Source organism: Myxine glutinosa, chromosome 1 (genome assembly GCF_964187855.1).
Source record: "Myxine glutinosa chromosome 1, kmMyxGlut1.1, whole genome shotgun sequence".
Lineage (NCBI taxonomy): Eukaryota > Metazoa > Chordata > Myxini > Myxiniformes > Myxinidae > Myxine > Myxine glutinosa.
The window spans coordinates 215,328,346-215,350,872 of record NC_136261.1 but is presented as its reverse complement, the minus strand read 5'-3'; the positions used below and the strand labels follow the sequence as shown (position 1 = coordinate 215,350,872).

Genomic DNA, 22,527 nt, shown 5'->3' with positions numbered 1-22,527 from the left:
ATCCCTGTGCTGCAGCCTGCCACATTGGCAAGATTGCCATGAGCTCTGGAGCAAGAAGCGCCGAAGGCAGAAGCACGCGAACCTGACAGAGGACCTTTCTGCACCAAAGGTGCCCCGCAAGGAGTTGGGTGGTACTACAGATGGCAGCAGGAGTGCCACACCCCAGAAACAGGCCGGCAGTGTGGCTGGTTAGTTCAACTCCAGCCAACTCTTACTTTCTCAACCGTATTTTTTTACATTTAATTTTTCTAATGATATTTGTTGTGTTGTGACTAAAGTTTGTTCATGGCATTAAAAGAGTCGGGGTCTAAGTGGGCCTACCGGGGGTCAAAGTGGATCCAGGTTTGACCCCCAAAATAGGACTTTGCTTTTTACTCATAAACTACACACACTATTTCAATGAAACTTCACCACAACCTTCATCACCCGTGATGTACCATAGTTTGTTCACAGCATTAAAAAAATCGGCCCCTTTGGGGAGTTCCAGGGGGTTGCCCCCCAAAATAGGGATTTGCTTGCTTCTCAGAAACTACACATGCAATTCTGATTAAACCTGACCGCAACCATAATCACCCGTGTTGTACCAAAGTTTGTTCCTGGCATTTTTTAAAAATCGGGGTCTAAGGTGGTCTATGGTGATGGGGTGGAGGGGTGGAGGGGGGGGGGGGGGGGTTGGGCACTTCCCCCCCAAAATAGGTATTTTTTTGATTGTGTGTTTAAAGTCTTATGATTATGTTAGTATGATTCTACATGCTGCCCTGTCTTCTATCAAGCATTGAAATTGGTTTAAAATACCTTTAGTCAGTTCAGTATACTGTTTATTCTGTCAGTTTGCTCACCAAATCAATTCATCCCAAAAAAAATATCCATCTCCTATAGTGCCTTTTTTCTACATTCCCTAAACTCTCCTGCACTCCATCCTCCATCCAGCGTCCTTAAACGTATTTTTAACTCAAAGGTCACAAGAAACTCATTTTGCAATAAATGTTCGTTTCCCATAAATCGTACACTTTCAAAAATCCAATCTCACCCCTCCCCTCCAAATCTTCCCCATAACCCCTCCCCTCCAAATCTTCCCCATCACCCCTCCCCTCCAAATCTTCCCCATCACCCATCCCTTTCAAATCTCCCCCCTTGCCCCCTCCCTCCTAAACTACCCCTCACCCCTCCCCGCCAAGACGCCCCCTCGCCCCTCCCCTCCTAGACTCATGCCTCACCCCTCCCCTCCAAATCTCCCCCATATCCCATCCCTTTCAAATCCCTCCCCTTGTCCCTTCCCTCCCAAACTCCCCCCTCACCCCTCCCCTTCAAATCTCCCCACCCTCATTGCTTCTCAATTTCCCCCCTCTCACTCCCCCTCCTCAAAGCGTCCTCCCCGCTTCTTCCCCCTTCAAACTCTCACCTCCATCTCCCCCAACCTTCTGCCTCGCTCTTCCCCCTCCTCAAATAACACCCCATTGTGGCTCACCCAATCACCATCAAACCTTTTGTCCGCCCCATCCTTCCCTTTCTGCGAGCTATTCTGAAATCTCTGACACACCTTCAACAGCTCTCCCTACCTCTTCCACCTCTTCCACATCTTACCCTACCCCTCCTCCCCCCTGTTCTGTATCTGATGCTCCCCCTTCCTCTTCATTAACGGTATGGACCTCAAACATCCGGGGCCTTCGTTCAAACTTAACTGATCTCTCCATACAGGTTGCTTCTGTCAAACCAGACGTGATCTGCTTAACAGAAACTTTCCTCCTTTATGATGTCTCTGATTCCATAGTATCTCTCCCGGGCTACTCCCTCCTCCGGTATGATAGACCTGAGCCGCGTCCTGGAGGCGGGGTTGCTATCTTTATCAAAAACTCTCTTCCTCACTCGCCCTGCACTGCACTCTCTCCACCTCACCCCCAGGAATACCTCTGGCTACGGCTTCCCCTTCGCTCCCACCTCTTGTTCATATGTGTGTTGTACCGTCCACCAAACAGTGATGACTCCATCTACATCTCGCTGTCTGATGATATGGACCAACTTCTATCTACTCATCCCAACTCTCTCTTCCTCATATGTGGTGATTTCAACTGTCATCATGCCAGTTGGCTGGGTGTGGGTACCTCTCTCACCAGCCATGGCTCCTCAGCAAAGGACTTCTGCGACTCACTGGGACTGACACAATCTGTCAATTTCCCGACCCGGATCTCAGTCAACGGAACATCTTCTCTTCTGGACTTGGTTATGACTAACTTCCCTGAAAATGTCTGCTGCTCTTCTTCTGCTCCGATCAGATCATCTGATCATGTCCTTGTTAAAGTGGACATCTCTCTGACCATCCTCAGGGAGCCTGCTCAGCGTCGACGAGTCTGGCATTTCACTCAGGCCAACTGGCACGGTCTTCAAGCAGCCATCAATCATCTGGACTGGTCTCCCATCTCTACCACCTCTGACATCAACTCATCCTGGGAATTCTTCCAAAGTAAATTGCTCTCTCTCATGCACAGATTTATCCCATCTCGTCTTCAGTTGTCATACCCTTCCTCCCGTCCATGGTACACGGAATCTTGTGGTGAGGCTGTTGCCCAGAAACAACTTGCCTTCGTCTCCTGGAAAGCAAATCCAACGGAAGGAAATCTCATTTCCTTTCACAAAGCCCGAAACAAGTGTGTGTCCACCCTCAGGAGAGCCAGGAAACAATATATCTCCGTTCTCAAGACCGAACTCTCTTATCTGTCTCCCTCTTCCAAATCCTGGTGGCGTCTGGTCAAATCCGTTTCTGGTGTTTGTTCCCCCTCCATCCCCTCCCTTACCTCAAACGGCTACACAGCTGACTCCGCACGTGAAAAAGCTGAATGCCTCAACTCTGTGTTTGCCTCTAAATCTTGTGTCCCAAACCCATCCCTCTCTGTACCCACCATACCCAGTCGTACCCTGCTGCTCCTGGACTCCGTGTCCTTTCCTCCTGACAAGGTGGAAAAGTTTCTGTCAACCCTCGACTCTGATTCTGCAACTGGACCCGACGGCATCAGCCCACGGGTCCTAAAATCCTGCTCTGCTGCTCAATCTCACCCTCTCTCTGTTCTCTTCACCCTCTCTTTTGCTCAAGGTCAACTGCCATCTGCTTGGAAATCAGCCAACATCACCGCTTTGCACAAAAAAGGTGCAAAAACAAATCCTAGCAACTACAGACCAATCAGCCTTCTCCCAATTATCAGCAAAGTCATGGAATCCATCATTGCTTCGGATATGAAATCTTTCCTCTTCTCCAATGGCTTGATCTCTGATCATCAATTTGGTTTCAGACCAGGTCACTCTACTCTGGACATGCTGCTTCTGCTGTCTCAACAATGGATGGAGGTCCTCAATGCCAAACAGGAAATTAGAGCTGTCTCCCTCGACATATCACGTGCCTTCGACACGGTCTGGCACCCCGCTCTGCTCACCAAACTCTCCTCCTTTGGTATCCATGGAAATCTCCATGCATGGCTGGCGGACTTCCTCTCTAGTCGTCGTCAACGTGTGGCCCTGAATGGGTTTCTCTCATCTCCTCTTCCTGTTCAGACTGGAGTTCCCCAAGGCAGTGTTCTGGGCCCCGTGCTTTTTCTGGTCTTCATCAATGATCTCTCTGACTCTCTCGAAAATCCTCTCTATCTCTTTGCTGATGACTCCACTCTCTGCCGCTCCATTCCTCTTCCCTCAGATCGGCAGTCTGCTGCCTCCTCACTCTCTGAAGACCTGGACAAAATCACAGACTGGTCAAACAAGTGGAACATGTCTTTCAATCCTGACAAATCTCACACTCTTACTATGTCTCTCCGAAAAGATCGACTGGACAACCCTCCCATCTACTTTCTCAACAATCCTCTCCAAGAAGTTCTGTCGCTCAAGATTTTGGGTCTCACTATCTGCCATGATCTTTCTTGGGAAAACCACATTTCCAAGCTGGCCTCCAAAGCCAGTCGCCGACTGGGCATCCTCCGTCGTGCGAAGTCCTTCCTCGGCACACCTGAGCTCCTCACCACATACAAGGCTTTCATCCGCAGCTCAATGGAATACTGTTCTCCCCTATGGGCCGGTGCTCCTGCCTCACACCTAGCTCGGCTTCACGCTGTTGAAACCAAAGCTTTCAGAATTATTGGAATCTCCCGCGATGAAGCTATCTCTGAGGGCCTTTCACTCACTCACCGCAGGCAGGTAGGTGGTCTTTCTGTCTTCTACCGACTCCTCTCCGGCCTTGCACCCCCAGCTCTCTCTGTGCTCTGTCCCCCAAATATTCCTACAGGTCGCACAAGATCTGCCAGCAACCCTCTGATGGTTAAACTGCCGAAATCTCGGCTCTCTGCTCACCTTCACTCTTTCATTCCTCTTTTCTCCCGCCTCTGGAACAAACTCCCTCACTCCCTTCAATCCCACTCCTCCCTCCAGGTCTTTAAAACAGCTGTTCACCACCATCTCTTATCTTCCCCCATCCAAAACCTTGATCTTTTCTACCCCCGCTAATTCACCCCAGATCCACCTTGTTTGAAATTCCAACTTCTTTCCTGGAAGTCCTGGCAGTGTCCATATGTTTTATACCTCTCCCACCGCCCCCTTCCCATGCCCCCCCCCCCAAAGCCCTCGCCCTCTCTCAGATCTCTCGATGTCTCCATGTCTCTCGGTCCCTGCTCTCAAATGTTGTGTTTGTGTCCTTCCCCCTCTCTCCCCATCTTGTCTACCGCTCCCGATGTTATATGTTTTATGTGTCGGTTTGTCTTTCTGTGTGATTAATGTTCGCTCTTTCACGAGCCTCGATCTTGTATACAAAAAAAAAAAGAAAAAAAAAAAAAGGAAAAAAAAGTTGTGCGCCAGGGGTATTGCCCCTATGTTTTCGTTTACATAGTCGAGTCTTGTGGAAGAGCTAAGTACACCGAAAAGATCAGGATGTAACAGACAACAACATGACGCAAAATAAGTAGTCGAGAGATGAGAGAAACACTAACAGCAGAGTTGAAGGTCATGATGGAAGGAGACTTGGACAAACAATGGGTGTGCGTATAAATGAGGGGGAGGAGGAGTGAATGCATGGGGTGGGCAAGATGGATATGGAAGGAAACTCTTAAGGAGGGGATATTGGAAGGAGAGATTTGGGTGGGGTTAATGAGGATAGCAAAGATCATGGCTTTGGATTGGGGACGACCAGAGATGGCGGTGAACAGCTGTCTTGAAAACCTGGAGCGAAGAACAAGATTGAAGGGAATGTGAAGTTGCTTCCACAGGTGGGAAAAAGTAACAATTGTGTAGAGGTGAGCAGTTATTTGTGCTGCTTTCACAAATGTGTACCATAATATTGTCTTTTTATTCTCTTTTTGTCTACAAGATTGAGGCTCATGGAAGAACAAAGTGACTGAGTGTGTGAACTGACAGTAGGCAAGTGGGGGCAATTCTTTGGACACCATAAGCAAGTGAATGAATGAACAGGGAAATAGAAAAAAGAGGTGGGGTAGACACACTGCAACTCACAAGTTAGAGGGTTGGGTTGGGAACAGGGTTCATGGGGGTAATAAAGATTGTAGATAAGGATGTGGCTTGATAAGAGATGGAGGTATGCCTCCTGCCTTGAGAGAAAGAGTGGGATGGCATGGCCTCTTGACTGGTTCCACCTATGGGAGAAGCTTGAAATAAAAGCGTTGAAGCGTGCAATCACTGTAGCTTTTGTGCATTTACCCATAAGAGTGTTGTTGGAAGAGCATGGACACTGGAGTTGTTGGGGATGGTTTGAGGGCTCAGAATGCAGAGGGAGACAAACTAGAGGAGAGGTTGTAGGAAAAAAGAAAACAGGCCACCGACCAATCTGCGATGAGAGCAGCAGACCTTGAGCTTCGACCTCATTTCAGGATATTTCAATATTAATGTGAGAGGGTTAAATGCCGTAGAATCCAGGAAAGGCTTGTGATGATGGGGCCCCAGCCCATAAGGGACTCAATGGGCAAAGGCCTTATAGATTTTTTTTTTTTTTTTTTTTTTTTTTGTATACAAGATCGAGGCTCGTGAAAGAGCGAAAATTAATCACACAGAAAGACAAACAGACACATAAAACAAATAACATCGGGAGCGGTAGACAAGATGGGGAGAGAGGGGGAAGGACACAAACACAACATTTGAGAGCAGGGACCGAGAGACATGGAGACATCGAGAGATCTGTGGGAGGGCGAGGGCTTTGGGGGGGGGGGGGGCATGGGAAGGGGGGAGGCATGTGAAGGGGGGGAGGCATGTGAAGGGGGGGGGGGGGTGGGAGAGGTATAAACATATGGACACTGCCAGGATTTCCAGGAAATAAGTTGGAATTTCAAACAAGGTGGATCTGGGGTGAATTAGTGGGGGTAGAAAAGATCAAGGTTATGGATGGGGGAAGATAAGAGATGGTGGTGAACAGCTGTTTTAAAGACCTGGAGGGAGGAGAGGGATTGAAGGGAGTGTGGGAGTTTGTTCCACAGGCGGGAGAAAAGAGGAATGAAAGAGTGAAGGTGAGCAGAGAGCCGAGATTTCGGCAGTTTAACCATCAGAGGGTTGCTGGCAGATCTTGTGCGACCTGTAGGAATATTTGGGGGACAGAGCACGGAGAGAGCTGGGGGAGCAAGGCCGGAGAGGAGTCGGTAGAAGACAGAAAGACCACCTACCTGCCTGCGGTGAGTGAGTGAAAGGCCCTCAGAGATAGCTTCATCGCGGGAGATTCCAATGATTTTGAAAGCTTTGGATTCAACAGCGTGAAGCCGAGCCAGGTGTGAGGCAGGAGCACCAGCCCATAGGGGAGAACAGTATTCCATTGAGCTGCGGATGAAAGCCTTGTATGTGGTGAGGAGCTCAGGTGTGCCGAGGAAGGACTTCGCACGACGGAGGATGCCCAGTCGGCGACTGGCTTTGGAGGCCAGCTTGGAAATGTGGTTTTCCCAAGAAAGATCATGGCAGATAGTGAGACCCAAAAGCTTGAGTGACAGAACTTCTTGGAGAGGATTGTTGAGAAAGTAGATGGGAGGGTTGTCCAGTCGATCTTTTCGGAGAGACATAGTAAGAGAGTGAGATTTGGCAGGATTGAAAGACATGTTCCACTTGTTTGACCAGTCTGTGATTTTGTCCAGGTCTTCAGAGAGTGAGGAGGCTGCAGACTGCCTATCTGAGGGAAGAGGAATGGAGCGGCAGAGAGTGGAGTCATCAGCAAAGAGATAGAGAGGATTTTCCAGAGAGTCAGAGAGATCATTGATAAAGACCAGAAAAAGCACAGGGCCCAGCACACTTCCTTGGGGAACTCCAGCCTGAACAGGAAGGGGAGATGAGAGAAATCCATTCAGGGCCACACGTTGACTACGACCAGAGAGGAGTTTGGATTGGTGTAGTTTGGATTTTTCAAGCAAAGACTTGGAAAGATGGTGGAAGCACCCTGTCTGCAGCTGACTTTGGAGGCCAGCCTTGCTATATGAGCAGCCCAACAGAGGTCACAGCTGCTGGTGAGACCTATAAGTTCAAGAGAATAAACCATCTCCAGTCACTGACCATGGAAATAGGTGGGTTATTTGACGATCCTTCCAAAGTTGTGAGATTATTCAGGACGATGCAGCTGCTGTCTGCAAATCAGGGGATTCAAGATGTGGAGTGTGGAGTTGGCTGCAAAAAGTGTGAAGTGTGGATTTGTACAACATTGTGGAGGAGTCTGCAAGAAGTGAGATTATTTTCTGGAGCATCGGAGAGGTCGATTATGTCAATTAGGGACAAGACTGGGCACAGCACACTGCTTTGGGGGCACTCCATCCTTCACTGGGGGAGTAGAGGAGGGAGACCCTTTGTCCACAGAGCTCGGCAAGCAAAGCAGGATGCCAGACTGTCAAACACCCAAGTTATGTCTTGTCGTGACTTCTTGTTTTTAATATTTAGGGCCTCCAGTCATTGCTGAGGGAGGAGCAGTAGCATTTCCATTGTTGAGTGACCTGGAGGGAATCCAGGCTGGTGGTGAGAGATGAGACTGTTTGAAGACAGGAAAGACTTTACATCGGTTCTGATAATGAATTCCATGACTTGACTTGTCATTGGAAGCAAGCTTACTGGACTGTAGTAGTTCAGTCTATGGTCAGTTTATGCACCCTTATTGTGAACTGGAGTGGTCTTTGCTGACTTCAAGACAGCTAATAGAGAAGGACAGACTTGAAGAGAGCAGCAGAGCAGGTTTTGAAAACATAGGGGCAATACCCCTGGGTGCTCACCTGGTAGAATAAACGGTATACTGCACTGACTTAAGGTATTTTAAACCAATTTCAATGGTTGCTAGAAGACAGGGCAGCACATAGAATAATACGAACATAATCATAAAACTTTAAACAAACAAACAAAAAAATACCTATTTTGGGAGGCAACTCCCCCAACCTCCTCAGACCCCAAATTTTCTAATATCTTGAACAAACTTGGTACATCATGGGTGATGAAGGTTGTGGTGAAGTTCCATCGAAATTGTGTGTGTAGTTTATGAGAAGAAAGCAAATACCTATTTTGTGGGGTCAAACCTGGATCCACATTGACCCCGGTAAACCCCCTTGGACCTCAAAATTTTTAATGCCGTGAACAAACTTTCGTCACAACACAACAAATATCATTTGTGCCAAATTTGGTCGCAATCCCATCAGCGGTTTCGGAGAAGAAATTTCAAGTGTTTACGGACTGACTGACTGACGGACGGACTGACGGACAACGCGCCATCGCATAAGCTCCCCTGAACTTCGTTCCAGGTGAGCTAAAAATAGGCACTGTTGCCAGCTGCACAGAAGTTTTTAAAAATCTTTTTGGGTGAGAAAGACAGTCCAGTCAACAGTGGGTTTGAAGGGGTTCGGTGGGGCTGGAGCAGCATAGGTTGGGTGCATGAGACTTCAAGACAAACAGAGTAAGGATACTCTGCCTTATCTCTGGCAGAGTCTGTGAATATCAGGCAGAGTGCCTTTTTAGTTGAGGTTTGGATGGAGGGGGAACACACACCAAAGATGGACAATATGCCACCATGACATTGAGGAAGGAGGCTGGTTCAGAATTCAACCTTGATTTGCAAGGTGATGTTTTCTGGCATGCTGGAAGGATTGAGAACACTTGTGAGCATTGCAGAGTACTTTAGCTTAAAGTTGGGTTTTCTATCCATGTTGAAAAAGCTAGTTGCTTGACTACATCTGTCTTCACAGATAACTTGGTATGGTATACCAAGGCCGAGAGGATGGATAGGATAACCACAGACAGGGTGGGATATAACCAGCACATCAGAGAAAGTATGATTTTGTGAAAATATTCCTCTGCAGAATCAATATCACATGCTGTGGAAATGGTAGCCCAATCCTTTTGTGAGAGGGCAGATTGCAGTCTCTGCCAGTTAGCCTCTCTGAACAGCCATATTCTGCATTGTTGAGGTTGCTCCTTTATAACAGCTCGAGAGATAATGGGTTGTGACAGGAACATGGACAGAGGAGCTAAAAGTGGCAGTGGAGGAGGTACAGGGGAGATTTGATGGAAAGTTAGTCAGAAGGCCTTAGCTGCAATGCAGTGGCTGGTTGTTGCAGGTTTGACACCCTGCCAGCTAGCAAGGTGGCAGTTGAAATCGCTGCAGGTGAGAAATTAAAGAACGTTGGCCTGGGATGGATAGAGAAGAGAGATGGGGCCAGGGAGATTACCCCCTCCAAGCAGGTCATTTGTGAGTGATCTGAATTCTTACCCACAATCTGATTGCGACATGGACCATTTCACCTGGCAATTCTATTGAGACTGTCTTTGTTTCCATATCCTGTTTGTGTGGGTTTCACACATGTTAACCACTGTGACAGAAGTAAATGAAATTCCTACGGTGGCAATGTTCACAGTCATTACATCACTGTTTCTCCTTCCCTTGCTTAATACTTTGCCTCTTTCACTTTCTCGTATCAAAGAGAAAGATGATGCCAAATTAACCTTTTTAGACCAAATAAGCGCACGCATTTCTTGCTATGGCATTCCAAACACTTTTTCACCATTTACCTCAAATGAGCTGTTCAACGTTGTTGCCTCTGCCACCAAAGGTGGATGGAGGTTGTTTTCACCCCCTGTCTGTCTGCTGTCTGGTTGTTTGTGAGCAGGATATCCCAATAAAGTTCTGGACCAATTTGGATGAAACTTGTTGGACAGGTTGACTGTGTCACGAGGATGAATTGAATCGGATTTGGTGAAGATCCAGATCCAGCTATGAGAATTTCCTAAAAAAAAATTAAGTGAATTGTCACCATTGAGAGATGGAACTAAAACGATATATACATATTTCAAAAAGTTGTCGATGGATTATGACAAAATAGGAATTCCTGCAAGTCCTAGCAGTGTCCATTTGTTTTTACCTCACCCCTCCCCCCCCCCCCCCTTCCATTCCCCCAAAACTCTCTCCCTTCCACAGATCTCCCGATGTCCCTGTTCTCGACTGTTGTACTTGTGTGCTTCCCTCTCTCTCTCCCCATCTTGTCCCCCGCTTCCTTTATTATATGTTTTATGTATCCATTTATGTTTTTTGTGATTAATGTTAGCTTTTACACGAGCTTCTATCTTGTATAAATTTAATATGGTGGATAACTTGGGTAGGTGACAAGAACAAGCTGATTATAGATTTTTATTAAGGTCTGGATGCAGATCCAGCCTATCAGTGGGATACAAACCATACGCTCTTTGGAGGCCTGGCAGAGGTATGCTCTACGAGTGCCATTCTCGTTCGTATGCATGCATTCTTCCTGCTCATCTATATCTGATTGTTTCTGCAGAAGCCCAGCAGCTGACTCCAACGGAGCTGTCCATGCTGATGGAACTTCTGCAGTCACGTGGTACCCTGAACCTGGCACAGCTCGCCCAAGCACTCAATATTCAGGTGACAGGCGAGACGCGACGACTACTTTCCAACTTGACATTGCCGCTTGGCCTATTGAACTCTGTTGCGAAGCAGCATCAGCAACAGCAACAGAACACAGCGGCACAGGTAAAGAGGTCGTTATATACAATTGGTGGAAAAGAACAAGGAAACGGAGACTTTCAAAATGTTTTTGTTGTTATTTTCAAGCATTCTCTTTTGACATTGTGGCCATTTTCATGAATCCCCTTTGCAGAGCTGTAATGTATAAATACCATTGCTGTGGTGGTGTCTGAATCTGCTTGATCTGATCAATTTGCTGAATGTATGGAAATACCACTCTTTTTTTTTTATCTGCAGAAAGGAGACAAAACCACTGTGCCGGTGTCTGCCATTGCACTTGAGGGACATCTTGGAGAAGGAAATGCGGTAGCAGAAGGAGCACTTCAGGCTAGGGATTCTGCTCAAAAAGTTGTGGCATTTATTCTTGCGCATCTTATAAAGGATGCAGGTCAGGAAAATAGAGCTGATGTTGCACAAATGTCAGATGGTGCTGTTCAGCAGCCACAACAGCCCCCCTTTCAGCCTACTTTGGCAAGAGATGAGGAGCCAAGTGCAGTCTTCACACCACCTAAAGATACTTGCCGTCCCCCAAAAGGTAGGACACCATTTATCTTCTTGTGGGCCTAAGGTTCTGCTCATGATGGCTGTGGGTGTTGGCCATGCGTAGTCAGTAAATTGCAAGATTTTTCATGTTTTAATCTTAAACCTGTGGCATAGTTTCAAATGGACATCGATTGCGAGACCTGGAATGAAATGGGAACTGTTAACTTTTGTATCAATCGTGTCATATTTGTGTGCCTTCTGACTCATGATTTCTTTTTTTTTATTCAAAATTACTCTCTGGTTAGTTGAATGCAACTTTGAAAGTATAAATTTAGATTTCAGTCATGCGGTAGTCAGGGAGCATGTGAAGTCCTGCAGAAATGTTGTGATGAAAGCAAAAGCCACCCATTTGGACCTCGTTAGGAGACTCCAAATAACAACAAAAATAAACTTGTTGGCAGTCAAGGAATTTTCTCTGGTATCGATTGTGAGTTATTGAAAAAACAACCAAAATGGTCACTTTCATTTAAAATAATAATTAAGTTCTTATAACCTAACAAAAATGTGACAGTCTGGTAAGAAATTATTCTAAGTACATGGAGCCCTCCAACTTACAAACAGGTTGTGTTCAGAACAATCGTTCTTAAGTCGCATGTTCGTAAGTCAGAACTCAATTTCCCATCGACTCTGTGTTATAAATGATGATTCGGTTCTCCAAGCAAGAAAGCCTTTTTAACATACAACAATTTAACACATGATTGAGATTTAATATTGTACATTTGCCAGGAATGAAAGGAAAAAAATACCCCTTCAATTCCCTCAAACTGTAATAAATAAAATTAATAAAATTACGCGCAGTAAAGTTAATGTCTTGTCCTTGATTAGTGTTCCGATCGTCGAAGATATAAGGTCCAACAAACAACCGATTTTGGAGGGAGTTTCACCTTTATCAGATCGTTTTATAACCTCCAGTGTCATCTCCAATGTTGACGTTCTGCATTTCTTCGTTGCAGGAAAATCACTGCAATGTTTATCCGCCATGATTAGGGTTCGTTGTCACAAAAACGTTAAAATATGTGGCACTATAAACGCAAAAGTATGCGTAAAGAAAATAGCCGCATACAGTACTGTACAGTACAGTACACGCAATACTGTGGACCACTCAGACTCTACATCTCACGGAAGAAAGATTCTTGCTCTGCCCAACTAACAAGTTCCGAGTTGCTTCGTTCACATCATGGACATTTAATATCTTGGACTTTTCTTGCACATATGATTTTGATTTTCAGTCCCTATGAAGTGCTTCGTATCCACCCTTTCTCGCCAACAGATTTGTCTTTATCCGTTTACCTCACAAGTATTTGTAACATTGTATTTTGTGATATTAATGTACAGTATTAATAACCACTGCCACTGAAGGTGGATGGAGCCTATGTTTTCACCCCTGTCTAAGTTTGTTTTTCTATTTTCAATTTTTTTTTTGTATACAGAATCAAGGCTCGTGTAAGAGCGAACACATTGAACATGAAAACATGCACAGACACGTAAAACATGCAATGAAGAGAGCGGGAGACAAGAGGGGGAGCGAGGTAAGCACACAAGCACAACAACAGAAGAGAACAGGGACGCCGGTAGATCTGTGGAAGGGGGAGGGATGGGTACACTGTATAAAGCAAATGAACACTTCCAGGAATTTCAGGAAAGATTTAAAGAGGCGGATTTGGAGTGTTTTAATGGGGGTAGAAAAGATCAAGCTTTTGGATAAGAGATGGTGGTGAACAGCTGTTTTAAAGACCTGCAGGGAGGATTGGGATTGAAGAGAGTGAGGGAGTTTGTTCCAGAGGTGGGAGAAAAGAGGAATGAAGCAGTGAAGGTGAGCAGAGAGTCTTGATTTTGGCAGTTTTACCAGAAGAGGGTTGTTGGAAGATGTTGTGCGACCTGTAGGAATATTTGGGGGACAGAGCACAGACAGAACAGGGGGAGCAAGGCCGGAGAGGAGTCGGTAGAAGACAGAAAGACCACCTACTTGCCTGCGGTGACAGAGAGAAAGGCCCTCAGAATCAGCTTCATCGCAGGAGATTCCAATGATTCTGAATGCTTTGGTTTCTACAACGTGAAGCCGAGCTAGGCGTGAGGCAGGGGCACCAGCCCAGAGGGGAGAGCAATATTCCATTGAGCTGCAAATGAAAGCTTTGTATGTGGTGAGGAGCTCAGAAGTGCCCAGAAAGGACTACGCACAACGGGGAATGGCCAGTCAGCGACTGGCTTTGGAGGCCAGCTTCGAAATGTGGTTTTCCCAGGAAAGATCATGGCTGAAAGTGAGACCCAAAAGTTTGAGTGACAGAACTTCTTCAAGAGGATTGTTCAGAAAGTAGATGGGAGGGGTGTCCAGACGGTCTGTTCGGAGAGACAAAGTGAGAGTGTGAGATTTGTCGGGATTGAAAGACATGTTCCACTTGTTTGATCATTAATGAAGACCAGAAAAAACACATGGCTCAGAACACTGCCTTGAGGAACTCCAGCCTGAACAGGAAGGGGAGAAGAGAGAATTCCATTCAGGGCCACATGTTGACTGCGACCAGAAAGGAAGTCCGCAAGCCATGCGTGGAGGTTTCCATGGATACCATACGAGGAGAGTTTGGTGAGCATGGCGGCTGACAGACCGTATCGAAGGCACGAGATATGTCAAGGGAGACAGCTCTGATTTCCTGTTTGGCATTGAGGACCTCCATCCATTGTTGACACAGCAGAAGCTGTATGTCCAGAGTAGTATGACCTGGTCTGAATCGAAATTGATGATCCGAGATCAAGCCATTTTAGAAGAGGAAGGATTTGATGTCAGAAGCGATGATCGATTCCATGACCTTGCTGAATTTGGATTATTGGGAGCAGGCTGATTGGTCTGTAGTTGCAAGGATCTGTTTTTGCACATTTCTTGTATAAAGTGGTGATGTTGGCTGATTTCCAAACTGATGGCAGATGACCTTGAGCAAAAGAGAGGGTGAGATAGAGCGGCAGAGGAGGATTTTAGGACCTGTGACTGTCTCAACAGGACCTGTGACATTCTTCTGTCTCAACAATAGATGGAGGTCCTCAATGCCAAACAGGAAATCAGAGCTGTCTCCCTTGATGCCATCTGGTCCAGTTGCAGAATCAGAGTTGAGGTTTGACAGAAACTTCTCCACCTTGTCAGGAGAGAAGGACACAAAGTCCAGGAGCAGCTGGGTTCGACTGGGTAAGGTGGGTACAGAGAGAGATGGGTTTGGGACACAAGATTTTGAGGCAAACACAGAGTTGAGGCATTCGGCTTTGTCATGTGCGTTGTCGGCTGTGTAGCCATTTGAGGTAAGGGAGAGGATGGAGGGGGAACAAACACCAGAAACAGAGTTGACCAGACGCCACCAGGATTTGGAAGAGGGAGACAGGTTTGAGAGGTCACTCTTGAGAGTAGAGAGATAGTGCTTCCTGGCTCTCCTGAGGGGAGACATACACTTGTTCTGAACTTGGTGGAAGGAAATGAGAGGGGGAGGTAGGGAAAGCTGTTGATAGTGTGTCAGTGATTGCAGAAGAGCTTGGAGAAAGGGAAGGATGAGGAGGACAAAAGTTTTGATGGTGATGACATGAGGCACAGTGAGGGGTTGTTTGAGGGGGGGACAGAGCAAAGTAGAAGGTTGGAGGAGGTGGATATATGAGATAGAAGGGAGATGAAGTGGGGTGGAGGCAGCTTTGAGGAGGAGGGGGAGAATTGGAGAAAGATGGTAGGAGGGGAGGGGAGATTTGAAGGGGAGGGGGAATTTTGATGGGGATAGGGGTGGGGGAGATTTGGAGAGGATGGGGGAGATGGGGGAGTTTGGAGGGGATGGGCGAGGTGGTAGTTTAGAAGGGGAGAGGTGAGGAGGGAGGATTGAAAGGGAGGAGTGAGGGGGGAGTTTTGGAGGGGAGAGGTGGGGGAGGACTTTTGAAGGGGAGGGGTGGGGGGGGGGGAGCTTTGAAGAGATGGGGTGATGGTGGGAGTTTTGAAGGTGATGGGTAAGGGGGAGATTTGGAGGGGAGGGGGAGGGGTGAGGGGGGAGTTTAGAAAGTGGATGATTAATGAAAAACGAACATTTATTACAAACTGTGTTTGTTGTGATTTTCAAGTCAGAGATCCGTTTGAAAACTATAGAGGAGGGGTGAAATGAAAGTGAGTTTTGAGAACGTAGGGAGAGGAACTGTGAGAGATTTAATTTTTTTTTGAAGTGGAATTAATTGAAGAGGAAATTTTTAAAAGCCTTTTAAATAGGAAGAAAAACAGCGTGTTGTAATAAACCACTGAATAAAACACTGCGGGGGAAAGTTCAAACACATTCAAATAATTTTTTAAACAAAACCATGAAAAACAATCTGGGAAAAGTCCCTGAAGTGATGGTGTGGATCTGAGAAAGAAGGAGAAAGGGTTGAATGAGTATGGAGGAAACTAGAGTTGGAAAGGTGAGTATCGGCTGGAGAGGTAAAAGAAAAAGGAGATAAATGTGGCGGGGCGAGACAATCACGTGGTCCACGTGGTTCTATTTGTTTGTGAACAGGATATCTCAAAAAGTAGGAAACAGATTCGGAAGAATCTTGGTGGACAGGTTGGGTGTGTGACAAGGAAGAATTGATTCAATTTTGGTGAAGATTCAAATCCGGATCCAGATCAGAGAATTTTTTGAAGTTATTCTTCACCATTGAGTGATAGGGCCAACAACAATATGTAGCATGATATTTCAAAATGTTGTGGATGACATATGACAACACTTGGTGGATGAGTTGGGTGAATGACAAGAACAAGCCGATTAGATTTTGGTTCACGTTTGTACCCAGATCCGACCTATCAGTGGGATACAAAATGTAAACTGTTCATCCTGGTGGAGTTCAGCTTATGCTCTCGACTGAGTGCCATTCTACTCGTAGTTTGTGATTGGAATGATGCTGTTTGGAATGAAAATACAGAGCGATTGTGTTGAAAGCAGAATGAGGAAGCGAAGTTCGGGTTTTCACCTGTAATGTTCACGTATTCGGCATTTGTAGTTTAGCCATTGACCGCGTGTAGAAACAATGAACCGGCTGTCCATGCCTGACGTTCGACTGGAGGTGTCACAGGAGTGGGGAATTTATTGGTGCCAACAATTTTTTTTGCGATGCAGGGCTCCCTTCCGTGCTTGTATATACAGTCACGTGAAAAAGTAAGTACACCCCATGTAAAGTTTTGACTTTTTCAACACATTTCAACATATAGCTATTTGATCTTCATTTCAACAACATTGATAGATAAAGGTGATATAATATAAGTATCATCAAACATTTACTTTTTGTAGTCGGTAGTTTGTGAACTAGTCCGTAGTCTGTAGTACGTGAACATTTCGGCTAACCCCCACTCTAGCAGGGAAAATGGCCTTAAAATGCATGTTGTTGTTTGTTGTTGTAGTCCATTGTATAATTTAAATAAACATAAATGCAAATTTCGCATGTGGAAAAAGTAAGTACACCCCTACATTTATCACGACTTCAAATACCTAAATTAGAATCAGGTGCACCAGCTCAGGTGCAAATGATTCGAACATCGTTAGAGAGAATCTTGGAGGAACCTGTCTTATTTAAACCTCAGACATTTAGTTTGGTTTGCTCTTTGTTGTTGAAGTGTGCGGCGTCACCATGCCTCAATCAAAAGAGCTCTCTGAGGCCTTCAGAAAGAAGGTTATAGATGCCGACGCGTCTGGGAAGGGATTTAAAAAGATCTCCAAACAATTTGAAATCAATCATTCGACTGTCCGGAAGATCATGGACAAGTGGAGAAGATTCCAAACAACTGCCAACTTGTTCAGGCCAGGCCACCCCAGCAAGTTCAGCCCGAGAGCAGACCGCAAGATGCTGAAAGAAGTCTCTAAGAACCCCAGAATGTCATCACGGGACCTACAGGTAGCTCTTGCCACTGTTGACGTCAAAGTGCACGAGTCTACCATGAGAAAGAGGCTGCACAAATTTGATCTACATGGGAGGAAACCAGGAGGAAACCTTTGCTGTCCAGAAAGAACATCAGGGCAATACTAAAGTTTGCCAATGAACACCTCGGCAAAGACCAGCACTTCTGGAACAATGTGCTCTGGACAGATGAGTCAAAGGAGAGAGCTATTTGGCCACAGTACCAGAAGATATGTTTCGCGAAAACCAAAGACAGCATTTGACCACAAGAACCTGATACCAACTGTAAAGCATGGTGATGGAAATATTATGGTTTGGGGCAGCTTTGCTGCATCAGGGCCTGGGCAGCTCACCATCATAGAATCCACGATGAATTCTTCATTGTACCAGAGGGTGCTTGAGGATAATGTGAGTCCATCTGTCGGAAAGTTGAAGCTCAACCGAAGGTGGACCTTGCAACATGACAATGACGCTAAACATACCAGTAAATCCACCAAGGAATGGCTGAAAAGAACGAAATGGAGGGTTCTGGAATGGCCAAGTCAAAGCCCGGATCTAAATCCCATCGAGATGTTGTGGGGGGATTTGAAACGAGCTGTGCATGCAAGAAACCCCTCAAACATCGCACAGCTGAAAGAATTCTGCATGGAGGAGTGGGCAAAAATTTCTCCCAGTCGATGTCAGACTGAATGAATGAATGAATGATCGTTTTAAGGCCATTTTCCCCGCTAGAGCCGGGGTTAGCCTTGCGGGCCCCATGACAATCAAGGTTCCCTGTTTGAGGCAATGTTTTTATCACGATGTCAGAGACTGGTAGACAGTTATAAGAAACGCCTACTTGAGGTTGTTTCTGCCAAAGGGGGCAACACCACCTATTAGAGCCAAGGGTGTACTTACTTTTTCCACATGTGAAATTTGCATTTATGTTTATTTAATTTATACGATGGACTAAAAATGTAAATGTTTCATGATATTTGTTATATTATATCACCTTTATCTATCAATTTTGTTGAAATGAAGATCAAATAGCTGTATGTTGAAATATGTTGAAAAAGTCAAAACTTTACATGGGGTGTACTTACTTTTTCACGTGACTGCATGTATGTATGTATGTGTGTGTGTATGTATGTATGTGTATGTATATATATATATATATATATATATATATATATATATATATATATATATATATATATATATATATATATATATATATATACATACATACATACATACATACATACATACATACATACATACATGTATATATATATATATATATATATATATATATATATATATATATATACATATACATACATATATACATACATACATACATACATACATATATATATATATACATACATACACACACACACACACACACACACACACACACACACACACATACACAACAACAACACAACATGCATTTTAAGGCCATTTTCCCTGCTAGAGTGGGGGTTAGCCTTGCAGTCCCCATGACAATCTTCTCCATTTTGCCCTATTTTCTGCATCTCTCCTTGTTAACCCCCTTGCCTGCATTTCTTCTTCCACCATCTTTAGCCAAGTCTTTCTCGGTCTTCCCCGTCCTCTACTTCCTTCTACATTCATTTCCATCACTCTTCTCAACCAGTCACTTTCATCCATCCTCAACACATGACCAAACCATCTCAACCTGTTCCTCTTCACAGCTTCAATCACAGGCTCTATTCCCATCATCTTTTGCAATTCATCATTTGTCTTCCTCACTCTCAACGATACTCCGCACATCCACTGAACCATTCACATTTCCACCCTTTCCAGCCTTCGTTGCTGCTCTACGTTCATTACCCATGTCTCGCTCCCATAAATCATAACACTTCTCACACATGCAGCATACACCTTTCCCTTCAGCTTCAACGACCCTCCCCTCCTCATCAGCACGCCACTCAGTTCCCTAAACTTCTTCCATGCACATCTCACTCTCACAACCGTTGCCGAGTCTGATCCACCTTCTCCATTCAGCATGTCTCCGAGGTAGCAAAATGTTTTCACACCTTCCAGCTTCACGCCGTCTCCAAGATCCAACTCAACATTTCCTCCATCTGCAGCTCCCTCTGTGCACACCTTACATTTGAATGGAGCTGGCACACTGGTTAATGACCCTCTCAGACCACTACATTTTTGATGAACCCACTCAGCGCACATTGTACATTGAATGGAGTTCACTCCGACACCCTTCCTGCACACAGCACATGGCCACTTCCCAGTTCTTTCCACCTCACCACATGCTTTACCACTTGCCATCACCTTCGTCTTTCCGATATTCACCTTCAGACCTTTTGTCTCTATACATTCCTTCCACATGTTCATCTTTTCCTTCAGTCCATCCATACTGTTGTGAAAATGAACCAAGTCCACAACTTTGTCCCATAGGTAGGTTTAATATCAATCAGATCTCTGGCCACATCCTGTAAAATACGATCATGCAATATATATATATATCAGGATCTTGGCATCAAATAGGAAGGATCGATTATATTGGTCAATGCAAGCAAGCAAGCCTAGAATATGTGCGAGTACGTACCATTCAAGTCTACATGTCATAGTATAATGTCGCAGGAGTGGCCCCGAGTCGCGGACGTTCGAGGTCTTATAGACGCCTCTCAGCGGTTTAAGTGAGCATCACACCTGGGTTCAACTTTGACACAATGCAGCACATGATACATTTTCACTACATTCTCCCCGCCGTTAGAACTACACTGCCGCTAGGCAGGAAGCAAGCGTGCGTCAGCATTAATTGATTGGGGATGTCATTCCATGTCAGTCGGTCCATCCGTAGCGGTCAGGGTGGCGAATTACCCTGCCAGCACGGGTCCGGAAACTACCGGGTACGACGTCCCCAAGCCCGGAGTCCCCTGTTGACAGGGTCGTCGGCACAGTAGCTAGATTGGATAATGTGTCCCTTGTCGAAGAGCGAATTGCCATTTGCCGCAATGCAGCACATTACAGTAAGATGTGCCGATGTGTAAGATGTGTAAGACTGTAAGATGTGTAAGATGAGTAAACAGCGCATTCTCGTAAGCCTCCACGTCGGCCTGTACCTGACTAGGCTCCCTAAGGGTCATGGTCGATCCATGTTAGGTCCATGTCAGGGTTGAGGGTTGTAAAACGTGGTTAGCAGGAGCGTCAGGAGCTTGTAGTCCGTACGAGCTGCCGTCAGAGGGCGCTCGTGTCACGCGAGAAGAATCGCAGCCAACTGTACGTTCATGTGCTGAAGCAAGAGCGTGTAGTTTGTACGAGCTGCCGTCCGATGGCGCTCGCCTCACGTGCATTATTTGCTGAGTCAAAGCAGGAGCTTGTCGATGTATGAGTCGCCTTCGGAGGGCGTTCGGATTCCAGTCAAGTAAAACGTGGCGTGAGTTCTGCACATACAGCACAGTCGCGACAGCCCCGGCGAACGGTCGAGTCGACACTAATCCTGGGGTGTCGTGCAAAGCGCGCAGACCCTCCGCGATGGATACTCCTCCGAGGCCTCCGTTCACCTCGAAACGCAGACGGCATATCGCGTCCCGTCCTGCAGACGGCATATCTCGAGCAGCGAACGAGATTACCCCGGCATATCTCGAGATTTCCCCGGACGAACACGCACGGCACGCGATGTCACATGTACCCGAACCTAAAGCGTCCTTCCGGTATCTTACTTAGAGGTAAAGCTCGGCGGAACGAAGAAGATCGGCTAAACCGGATTCGCCAACCATCCATCCATTCAATGCTTCCATTGAATGGCTCAGATCTTGCCGGATCGCTCCATGCACCGACGCCATGGAGTATCGCAATGCCCCGGATGGTTTGTCCATCCATGCCCCGGATGGATTGTCCATCCATAGATGTCCCGGATGGATTGTCCATCCACGGATCTCCTACCCATCCATGCCCCGGATGGAGTGTCCATCCACAGATGTCCCGGATGGATTGTCCATCCATAGATGCCCTGGATGGATTGTCCATCCACGGATTTCCTATCGACAAACCCGAGAGAATGTTCTCATCTCACCCCCTCACTCATCCATCCCCCCACCCCCCCTCCGAGATTGCAGCAGCGCTCTGCATACCGAAGTCGAGCGACCTTCACAGTCTGGGTCAGAGGGAAATGGAAACAGGCAGCGGCGGGGCGAGGCGTCTCGCAGTCTCAAAACGTCGTCGTGGAAACGAGCCAAGAGCTCTGTCCTAGAAATAACAACCCAAGAGTCAAGGGCGATCAGGCGGGGACGGTGCCTCCGTGGCTTGCTCAGAGGACGAGGGAGTCGGGGGCCACGCTCAATGTTACCATTTCACGAGGTCACCGAGTTCTCCCAATGAGGTCACCGTGTACTCCCAAATGCCCCATGGCCCTATCGAATAACGGCATGAGTCCCCGTTGAGTGCTAGACGCCCCGAAGGCCTATGGTCTCAGCGAATAACGGCTTGAGTCCCCGTTGAGTGCCAGACGCCCCGAAGGCCTATGGTCTCAGCGAATAACGGCATGAGTCCCCGTTGAGTGCTAGACGCTCCGAAGGCCTATGGTCTCAGCGAATAACGGCAGGAGTCCCCGTTGAGTGCTAGACGCCCCGAAGGCCTATGGTCTCAGCGAATAACGGCAGGAGTCCCCCTTGAGTGCTAGACGGCGCGGGCACGCGACCTCGAGGTAGCGCTGCGTTATGACACGCACGCATGTGCTAGGGCGGTCAGGTTGAGTATTTCCGCTTTCTGTGGAGTTTACCAAGGTACATGGAAATTTGAGTAAACGAACCCCGATGACGAGAGCGCGTGAAGCACGCACGCAAGTACATTAATGTCGCCGTAGGGCAAACGCGTGATTAGTCAGTGACGTCATCAATTGGTTCGGGCGCGTGCGGGCGGGTTTGACGGCGATTCGCCCCGTCCTCGGATTCCCCGAGCGGAGTTCCAGCTGAGCGGTATCCCCGCATGGAGTAAAGTGGCGCACCGACACTTTAGTCGCGCGTCCTGTCGAGGGAAACCGAGAGTCGAACTCGGCCTGTCGATCCAGCGCGGCACGCTGAGGCGAGTGGGCGAGGCAGCGATAAATTGCACGTCCTGAAGTCGCGTCTCGTTTGATAGCTTTCGGGCCGTGTTTGAGTAAAAGATAAATT

At 46.7% G+C, this 22,527-nt stretch overlaps 1 protein-coding gene across 3 annotated transcripts in view; it reads left to right on the top strand.

The window, feature by feature from the left end:
* Window positions 1-22,527, top strand: part of LOC137433817 (uncharacterized) — a 214,313-nt gene that overhangs the window by 179,591 nt on the left and 12,195 nt on the right. For 2 of the 3 annotated variants that reach the window (XM_068126204.2, XM_068126196.2), the window contains exons 12-14: window positions 16-188; window positions 10,761-10,972; window positions 11,204-11,501. In XM_068126204.2, coding sequence (XP_067982305.2) covers window positions 16-188; window positions 10,761-10,972; window positions 11,204-11,501 — 683 coding nt within the window. The remainder of the gene's footprint in view (window positions 1-15; window positions 189-10,760; window positions 10,973-11,203; window positions 11,502-22,527) is intronic. The other variant, XM_068126212.2, reaches the window with a different exon arrangement.